The sequence below is a fragment of the Corvus brachyrhynchos genome, unplaced genomic scaffold, assembly GCF_000691975.1.
Source record: "Corvus brachyrhynchos isolate BGI_N302 unplaced genomic scaffold, ASM69197v1 scaffold103, whole genome shotgun sequence".
In the NCBI taxonomy this organism is placed as follows: Eukaryota; Metazoa; Chordata; class Aves; order Passeriformes; family Corvidae; genus Corvus; species Corvus brachyrhynchos.
The window spans coordinates 356,885-367,290 of NW_008237436.1; the positions used below are offsets into that span (position 1 = coordinate 356,885).

At 42.8% G+C, this 10,406-nt stretch overlaps 1 protein-coding gene across 1 annotated transcript; it reads left to right on the forward strand.

Moving 5' to 3' along the window:
• Positions 1-8,310: 8,310 nt before the first annotated feature.
• FOXO1 (forkhead box O1) lies at positions 8,311-10,406 on the forward strand. Its single transcript, XM_008631474.2, has 2 exons — positions 8,311-9,840; positions 10,232-10,406. The coding sequence occupies exon 1, from the start codon at positions 8,445-8,447 to the stop codon at positions 9,825-9,827; it is 1,383 nt and encodes a 460-aa protein (XP_008629696.1). The 5' UTR covers positions 8,311-8,444; the 3' UTR covers positions 9,828-9,840; positions 10,232-10,406.

Consider the following 10,406-nt stretch of genomic DNA (forward strand, 5'->3'; position numbering starts at 1 on the left):
CTGGGATTTTTGATTTTGGAAGTTTCCTGGAAGTTTTTTGTGTGGACTCAAAGGCCAATGCAAAAAATCAACCCTGTTTTCAGACTACAGTGTGTTTCACCTCTGCAACTTGCACTTAAACACTTGGCCTACTTCTGACCTTATTGCTTCTAATTGGTAAGAATATATTTCCAGTGTTCCTTTTAAGATGATCTGCTGGTCTAATTAGCATTGATGTATTTAGCATGTATGCACATTTGTACCTCTTCATTAGAGCTAACAAAGGTCAATAAAAGGCAGCTTAGTTTTAGGAAGAAAAAAAGCTGGGGGGGAAAGCTTTCTATAAAGTGCTGTAGTCTGTGATGAATTGGGTGTACCAGTGGAGAGTGGCAGAGGTGAAGCAGGCGGTCTGTTAAACAGGAAACGAGTGATTAACATTTTTTGTCCTACTGATCGTAATTATTCCCACTGGCTGAAAAAAAAATAAACACCCCTTAGTCTCTCTTTACTATAGCTGCAGAATGAAATTTTGAGCTATTAGTCATTCTGGCATTGTATGGATGAACTGCTACTTTATTACTCCAAATTTTGGGGCTTTTTCAGTTTAATAAACTTTGCCTATAATTGTGATTCATGTTTTCCTTGCAATAACCTGCTCTTGCTCTGCATTTGAGGACAGCTTTTCCTCAGACTGTTATGGCTGTGTGGTGCCTGTGTCCCTGCAGAGTTGCATTCCTGGTCACTGCATTAGAGCCCACAGTGAATAATTGTGAAAGGGCTACCTGCCCGCCACAAATCACAGCAGCTTTCCTCAGGGCTTGCTGCACTACAGGTGATTCCAGTGCTTTTCATCCCTTTGATGAGCACACCGTAGCAGTGGTACGTGGTGCTCAGCTCGGCTGCACTGTCATTCAGTCTGGCAGTGGCATAATGCAGGTGTTCCCTTGCCTTCAGTGAACAAAATACGTAGGCTTTTGTACGTGCAATATTGTATGGGACTGGTTTGAAAGACTGATTATTTCCCTGGCCTCTGCTGTTTTATTAATTGCAACCTTTACCAGCTCTTCTGTGATAGCAGCTGGGTCTGCAGTTAGGTTACTCAGATTTTCACGAGTCCTCCTGCTTTGCTGGTTTTGCGTTACTGATGTGATTGCACAGGCTTCTTGTGAAGGCCAGAGGTCTGAGAGTGCTTAAGGAGAGCAGAGAAGAAGCCCTAGTTTTAAGGGCATCCTGACTTCGAAACATTCCTCTTCAGTGAGGCCTCTCTGTTGGCCTCCTGTGTGTCCCTGGTGAACTTGGGAAATGCTTCTTCATCATGAGCTGTATATGTGCATATGCATATATATGTTTCATATTTGTGGAAAACAGAAATGTTTATTTACAAATATGGAACCCTTATATTTGTCAAACACTTGTTTTCCATCTGTTGGAATAGAAAGCTTGCAGCATCAGTTTTGTAAAGCAGTATTAGAATTTGTCTGGATCACCAAAAATAGCTATCCCAGCTATCTCTGAATTTTTTGATCTGATATTTGTTTCTTCCCTTATTTTCTACACTTCACAACTTTTAACATTGTGATAAATGAAGTTGATAAATGAAGCTATCATTTATCCTGATGGCTATTTGCCTTTTTTTTTTTTTTTGAAAACATTGTGGTAAAATGGATAGATTTTAGACGAACCTGCTGGCTGTCTTGGTTTCCCAGATGATTTTACCAGAGGGACGAAGATCCATTCAACAAACTTCATTTAAAAGTCTCATGTTTTTCATGTACATTTTTGTCTCTTTGTTTTTCCTAGCCAGTGTCACATAGTTTCTTCAGCTTTGAAATCCTAGCAAATGTCTATATATTTGATGTTGATGGTACATCATGCCTGTATTGTGCTCATAGAAATAAATGTTGTTATAAAACACAGTATTGGCACTTATAAAGGTGATAGTTAACCTGGCTGTGGCCCTCTGTGGCCTTGTGGTCTTGCTCTTGGAGGTATAGAAAACCTAAGAGTGGTTAAAAGTTTTGGTTGGGGTCATCATATGTGGAACAGTATCCAGGTGTGTGCAGGATGCAACCTGGAGGATGGCCAAGCACCTTCAGTGTTCAAAATTTTTTAGCATTTGACAGCTATGAGAAGGAAGCACAGGATAGTATAAATCTGTGAACCTGAATGCAGAATGTACAGGACTTAGATTAATGCCACTGATATAAGGCCACAGGAAGCCCCTCTGTGTTCAGGAGACGTGTATAGCAACCATATAGCAATAACATGCAGTCCATCCTGTTCTTGTACATTCATGCATGGAAAAAGGGATGTATTGCTGAAATCTTGCCACATGGAACAGTTTATGGAAGTGTCTCCTCCGTGTTTGGAGGTGGTGTTTCATGGGTGGTGGTCTGGAGAAGACTCTCACTGTGCCACCCCGTGTAATGGAAAGCACAGAGAAACAGTGCAAAGTCCCTCTAGGAAGAGAGAAGTATTTCTTCACTTTTTCCAGCTGATACTTCTTAACTGTTTAACAGTAAAGGAGAAAAAATGAAGTAAAAAAAAAGCACCTCCCCAGGAACAAAGGACCCAAAAAAGCATGACCTGTTTGGGAGGAAATCCTGCCCTTCCACCTTCATGCAGCTGCAGGTGGCAAATTTCCAGCATCTTCTAAATATGACTCTGACGTGAGGCTAAGTGACATGATTTTTGTCCATACTCTTATTGGACAACAGAGAAGGTTTCTGAGCTGTAATAAATACCACAACTGGGTGGCGAAATTAGCTGTTTCATTAGTGTTTGAGGCCTCTGACACTGCAGCCTGATGTGTGGTTGTGTTGGTGAATATCGTAGTGTCAGGAACCTTTTTGAGAGAGAAATGTGTGCTGTCTGTAGACCAAATGCTTGTGACTGTCCAGCACTAGCTCTGAGGCAAATCCAAGCTCCAGGTGCACCATTCGCATCTGAATTTTTTGTATTTCATAGTTATTAGGTAAGGCAAACAGGATTGCCTTACACGAGACTGTTGTACCAAAGGAAATTCTGGTAGGTCTGGAGTTAACAATGTTTTCTTTCCTCCTCGGCCTCTTGATCTAGCCCATGCAAACTTGGCAGCATGGTTGGAAACCACAGCAAAACGGGTGCAGGCGGTGTAGCTGTTGCAGGCAAACCTGCCTGTTTTGCCAGGCATGATCTAACTTAGCCTTGGATAGATGCCAGATGGTGCCACTTGCCCTGGATAGCCCCTGCTGCTGCTGTCCGGCTGTTAATGCTGAACGACCTGTGAGCAAATGTGCTGGAGAACGTCCTGGCCTCTGCACACTTCCCTAGGAGTGTTAATGACTTCTTTTTAGAGTGGTGCTTGCCACTGAGGCTCCAAGAGGAGGATGATATGAACATCTGGACCTGCTGTAGAGTCCCTATACAAAGACTTGGAGAGACAGGTCGAATGTCTTCTCTAAGAGCATATGGAAATCCTGGGGTCTTCACTTCTCTGCTGCAAAACTTTTGCTTTGGTGGTGTTGCCACAAGGAGATTGTGCTGGTTCAGAATGCTGCTGTTAGCTGTCAGTAACAGGACATGCTACCACAGCTGGCTCATGTGCCAGCCACCACTGATCACAGCAGACATCTCCCAACAGCAGTGATGTTAGCTGTATGATCTTTTCTCCTACCAGTCCTCAACCCTGACTTTCTTTTCCTGAGCATGTTCCTGTTGCAGTGTCCTCCCAACTATCAGATAAAATTAAAAAATAAGAAGCTTCCCCTCTTCTGCAAAAGCAATCTTGAGTATTGTATTCCCTCAAAGTTTCTTTCCAACTTCCAAATCTGTTTCAGATACTGTTTGAAGAGATCTGAGAACTTCAGTCAATGTATTGTGCCTCAATCTGTATTTGCAGTCATTTCAGCTGATGGTAGAACAAGCCGGCAACTTGCGTAGAGCATCCCCTTGGATGAGGTGTAGAAAGCAGTGGACTCCTGGGATGTCTGAATGGAAACTTAGTGGGCAGTCATTAGATTGTAAATTTTAATGGCAGTCCTTGACCTGTGTGTTACGGCAGCATTGTTGCTCCTACCAGTTTATTACAACTGTATCTGCTTCCAGAGGCCAACTCCTTCCTGCCTTTGTTACTAGTTAGTTGTGAATCTCCCTGAGATGCCGTGGCATGCTTTATTGCAATCCTGTCAGCATATGCACCTTGATAGCAAATACACGTGTTTTTGTAAAGTGCATTGACTGTCACATCCATTCCTCACTCTCCCTTTTGGTGGCTGTCATGGCACTGTGGCTGCATAAATGCTGCCTGTGCCCATGGATGTATTAAGGCAGGAGAGACCATGAGTACTTCTAGGTGCTTTTACAAATTTGGGGTCTTGCAGCTCCCCAGACAATCACAGATCCACAGTTAGGTCCTTCTTGGAGAGGTTTGCAGTTGGATTAAAGAGCTCTGCTTCTCTCTGCTTTTGGTGCTCCAAGGGCTGGGGTAGAAGAAAGACAGCCAGTGTCCCTGGTCTCACTTCAGTAAGTACAGTTTTGTCAAGTTGAACAGAGCAACTGTGTCTTCAGTTGTTCAGTAAAACACCATTTTACTAAAAAAATAATTAAATACCTCAACTTCAATTGGGATAGGGATATAATTTTTTTCAGCAATTAGTCAAGTTGAACTTAAGTTGTGTGTTTTGCTATTTATATCTTGGGTTTAAATGCAGTATTGGGTATCAGTGGAGCTGTTGGAGATCTTAGAAATACAGCTGAATGATATAAATATGTAGATTCAAAGGAATAATTTTCTTGGCTTCATGAATTTTATTAGCCGGGATGTGCTCTTCACATTGCACGTAGCTGATACTGGTTTTGCATATTTTGAGTCTTAAATCAGAAAGTAGCAACTAGCATATCCACAGTTCATGGTCTGAATGCCGAAGTAAGTTTACTTATCTCAGAGGCAAAAACTCAGTCCCAGGAAGCACTCCGCAGGTGGCAGCAGCCCTGCTGCCATCCTGACCCAGATTTTGATAAAATTCCAGTGCAGTTACGCACAGTGCGATCTGTCATGAACTGCCACTGCGTGAAGACCTGCCTCAAAATGCAGATGCTTGCTTTTGGAGTCATTCAGGCCAGGTTTTGGGAGGCTTTGCTTCGAAGTCCAGGTGAAACCTGTGGCTGAAGGCATCTCTGCAGCGTGCTGGGGCTGGTGGTGCCGCTGCGTGCCCCAGCCACGGACAGCTGCGCCATTCCTCTGGCTGCCAAGATCCACTGCTGAAACTATACTTTTTTATCAGGTCATGTTTGCATCTGGCAAGGATTTGTAGACACAACATCATTAACAGCAGTGCATATTTTCACAAGATTTACCTCTTCAACACTTTTTCCAAGTTAGTAAATCATAGCTTCTTTAATGTCCTGCTGGCTGCGTGAAAAACAGGAATTTATGTAACAAGCTCTGGGCCGCAAACCTTTTCCTGTTAGGAAAATTTTTTTTCATTGCTGGCAGAGTTAGGAGACAGCTCTGTTACTCAAAGAGCGACCTCAAATGTCCTCGGTACAATAATACCAGATTATAACATTTTTGATGACTAAGGAATAGCAGTGATTCTTAAATATTTAACGCTTGTGTAGCAGAGAAGAGGGAGCTGAGCCTCATCATGGTGTTTTCCCTGACCGATGTTTTGTATGTTTGATATGCCTATTTTGATAGTAAACAGTGATCCTGAGCCAACTGAGTATGTTTACAAAATACAGTAAAAAAACGAACTGGCGCAGGAGGTCTTTTAATCAACAGCCATGCAGAGCAACTTTCTTGCGACATTTCTAGAGCTGGACTTGTGTCAGCCACAGATTCGGCTGTGGCCCTTGAGTGAAAACAACAGGCTGCGCCAGGCTGGCCTCACGAGGCTTCTCAGCCAGCCCCTGGGGCTGTGGGCAAGTCCAAAGATGGATTTCCAGGCTTACCCTCCCTATGTGTTAGCTGCACCTGGTGCAAATAAAATTCCAAGGCCTTCCTTAGCACCCTGTTGCTAGATCAAAGATGGTATTTTGATAGTAGGAAATCAAAAGTGAAGAGATACAGTCCTGCTTTACAGTTTCTAGGAGAATGGCTTCCTTTTGAAATTGAGTAAGGAAATACTCAAATAACAGAGTAAACACAGAATCATAGAATTCTTTGGGTTGAAAGACACCTTAAAGATCATCTAGTTCCAATCCTTCCTGCCGTGGGCAGGGATGCGTTCCACTAGACCAGGTGGCTCCAAGCCCCATCCACGCGTTCCACTGGACCAGGTGGCTCCAAGCCCCATCCAGCTTGGCCTTGAAAACTGCCAGGGATGAGGAATTGTTGATGGTGTTTGTTTAACTGGGATAACTTGTAAAGATGGTTCTTTGGAGGAGAGGTTGGAAAGGCTTCTGAGTTTAGGCTCATGGTTTGACTCATTGTTGTGCTGGTTGCACAGCCAGTGCCTTGAGGCCATGCTCTGCCATCTTCTGGTGTTAGGGAGTGTCTTGTGCCCCTGTTCGGGGTGCAGCTGCCGTTCTGGGGGCATAGTCTCAAGTCAGTAGCTCCTGTAAGGTGTTGCAGGACTGTAACACCTCTTGCTGCCCTCACCTTCTTTAAGGTCTCCTCTTATATCCCAGAGTAGCCATTTGTATTGAGCTCTGCAGGTGGCCAATGCTGCTTTGTCTTTTGGACTTTCCATGGTCCAAAACGTATCATGGCTCTTGCAGGGAATTTGAGCCCGTTGTCTCTGGTTTAAGCCATGAGATGACTGCTTGCGCCTGGCATGCCTACTTACGATCTTTGCTCCTTTTCTTCTGTCTGTCAGATGTATAGGGAATGGGGAAAGACGTGCGTTTTAGAAAGCAGATGTAGAGAAGTGAAGGTGGAGAAGGACATTTTTGAAGCTGCTGCTGTCACAGGCAGCACTCTGGGCTGGGAAATTCAGCAAGAGCAGCCAGAGACCAGAGCAGTGACTGTGTCCATCATCCTCTGTTTTACCTCACAAAGCATGCTCCATGAACTGTACCATCCTCATGGTTTGGTGCTGTAGTGGGTGTTGGGTGTCAGGTTAAAAACTTGAGAGAAGATAGATGGGAGTTAAAAGATAGGAAGACAGGAAATAAAGAACAATGCTTTTGTAGGTCAGGCTGCCATTTAGTGTTTTGAAATAACTGGTCTGCTGGCATTTGGGTGAAGATCAGCCTTACTCTAGTGCTTTCTAGGAACAATCTTTTAATTTTGGCTCCCCCAGAAGTTTCTTCAGACAAGTTGCTAAAAATTACTGTGAATGGAAGGCAGGTAGTGAATTACTGATTTCTCTGCCACCGAGGTTTAATTTCTGGTTTACACATTTATTTCATGTGTTGTTTTTGTGGTTCCCTCCTCCTTGTTCTGCATGAATTGGAATCCCAGCATAGACCGTGGTACTGTCTCACCCTTCTATTAACATCCATGGCTGCCTGTTGCAGCGCTGTTTGAACATGTGGCCTTTTGTTAGCAATTGTGTCAAGATACAGGAAAACTTTTCTGTTGATACAATGTTTTTTACATGTGCTCAGCAGAAAATTATATGAAGAAAAATAGGTTTATCTACAGCTTGGTAATGCAAAGATTAGTCTCTTATTAACAGGTCAGCCTGTGGTCTTCCATTTTAAATTTTTTTTTATTCTTTGTCTGTATTTAAGAACAAAACATGAAACATTACTCATGGCTGAGGAATTAAAAAAAAAAGCTCCAGTACCTCTGATCAGTCTTGGCACAAGGAATCTGGTGCCCTCAGGTACCTGAAGAGTCAATTTTGCATATTAAAATGTTGATTTTGAAAGAGAAAGAAAGATGATTTTAAGACCGAGGGTTTCATTACAATTTTGTCTATGCTGTTTACATTCCTTTGTCTTCCATGATTTCTTAGGCAATTTTTGTGTTTATTTATAAAAATTAGAACTTAATCCTCAACTGGTTTTCTGTATGTATTTTCTCTTATAACACAAGTGATATAAACCTCACTAATGCTCAGTGGCAATAGTGACAGTTTGTGTGTCGCATGTCTGTAGGGTTTTGGGATGTGCAGGATGAGAATCCTTTGAAGACCATAGAACAGCATCTACCATTCCTGAACTTTGCATAAAATAATAATAAAAAAAATCCATAAATACAGTCAGGTTCACTCATTAGAGTGAAACTGATAATGAGGTCTTCAGGCATCTTCTTGATCTTCTGACTTATTTTGTCTCCTTTATGTGGAATTTTTATTTCAGAACAGTCTGCAGTTTTATTTAACTTTTTATAATGTCAGATGTGATCGAGGCAGGTGACAGACAAATTGGCCTGGCGACTCTTTTCAAGCTTGTTTTAGCCAGTTCAGGGCAGCGAGCTGATAAAAGATGTTTCCAGGCTGGCATGTTCTCTTATTTAATGATTACCTCTGTGTTTTCTAACAAAATGAGAGTATGCTTACAGAAACAGGTATTAGGTATGCCATAAAAGATGCATGTCTTCTCCATTTCTTACATGCTATTCTGTTTTTCAGAACTCAATCCGTCACAACCTGTCTCTGCACAGCAAGTTCATCAGAGTGCAGAATGAGGGAACGGGGAAGAGTTCCTGGTGGATGCTCAATCCTGAAGGGGGGAAGAGTGGCAAATCTCCTAGGAGGCGAGCAGCATCCATGGATAACAATAGCAAGTTTGCCAAAAGCAGAGGCAGAGCTGCCAAGAAAAAAGCAGCCCTTCAGTCTGGTCAAGAGGGAAGTGGTGACAGCCCAGGATCACAGTTCTCAAAGTGGCCTGCAAGTCCCAGCTCTCACAGTAATGATGACTTTGATAACTGGAGTACATTTCGACCTAGAACGAGCTCTAATGCTAGCACAATTAGTGGAAGACTTTCTCCTATTTTGCCAGAGCAAGATGATCTTGGAGATGGGGATGTGCACTCCATGGTATACCCATCATCAGCCACCAAAATGACTTCTACTCTACCCAGCCTTTCAGAGATGAGTAATTCTGAGAACATGGAAAATCTTTTGGATAATCTCAATCTCTTGTCACCTAATACATCAATGACTGTGTCAACCCAGTCTTCATCTGCCACCCTGATGCAGCAAACACCAGGTTACTCATTTGCATCCTCGACCACAAGTATAGGTTCACCAAATCCTGACTACAGGAAATTCACTTATGCTCAAGCTAGCATGAACTCTTTGTCCCAGATTCCTATGCAGACTCTCCAAGACAGTAAATCAAGCTATGGATCGATGAGCCAATATAACTGTCCTGCGGGACTTCTGAAGGAGTTACTGACTTCTGATTCTCCACCACACAACGATATCTTGGCATCAGTGGACACTGGTGTTTCCCAGGCTGGCGGCAGGGCGCTGGGCCAAAGCGTGCTGATGGTCGCCAACTCGGTGATGCCGAATTACGGCAGCCAGCCACCCCACAACAAAATGATGAACCCTAATGCCCGCCCTCACCAGGGACATAACCAGCCAGCACCTGCAGTCAATGGCCGTGCCTTGTCACACACAGTGAACACCATGTCACACACATCAGGGCTAAATCGCCTGTCAACAGTGAAGACTTCGCTACAAGTGCCTATGAGTCACCCAATGCAGATGAATGCCATGAATCCGTACGCCCCTGTTAACAGTTGCAATGGCTACGGGAGGGTGGGCATTGTTTCCCTCCACCAGGAGAAGCTTCCCAGTGACTTAGATGACATGTTAATTGAACGGTTGGACTGTGACATGGAGTCGATTATCCGTAATGACCTTATGGATGGAGAAACGTTAGATTTTAACTTTGACAGTGTATTGCCTAACCAAAGTTTTCAGCACAGCGTAAAGACAACCACACACAGTTGGGTGTCAGGCTAGGATGTAGTAGGAGGTAAGCTGTGCTTTTTATAATAAATCTGCAAAACAACTAAAGGGAAAAGAAAGAAATGTCAAGATGCTTAAAATCTGGGAGTTATTCTATGTTGGCATGTGAACTCCCTCAGTAACAGTCAGTCACTTTCCAGTCCTTTGTTAGTTTGAGAATCAGGTTTGCACTGGTGCATTAGGACTGTCAAGTATCGGCTTCTCTTACTTCATGTGGAGCACTAAGGTTTTGTCATTGATGTTTTAAACAAAAAACTTGCTGGTTACTAGCCAGTAATGAGTACATTTTTTTTCCCCATTTAAGGTATCTTAAAGCTAGCTTGAGCATATTTTAATAGATTTATTCATCTGTTGTGAATGTTAATGTGTTCTTTTTGTTGTTTTTTCTTTCTTCCTAGGCTATGGTTAAATTCTCCAGACTTGTCTGACAGCAGGAGCTGAGAAAAGCAGTACAAAGATGTCCTTCACCTTTCTTTTTCATTTTCTTGACAAAGCTGTGCACATGCACTAACTTTTTTTGGGGTCTTTTTTTTTTTTTTTTTTTTTTTTTTTTTTTTTTTTTTTTTTTTTTTT

Excerpts from the sequence above, each read along its gene's own strand:
- FOXO1 (XM_008631474.2), top strand. The coding sequence starts at position 8,445 with ATGTCTTCTCCATTTCTTACATGCTATTCTGTTTTTCAGAACTCAATC.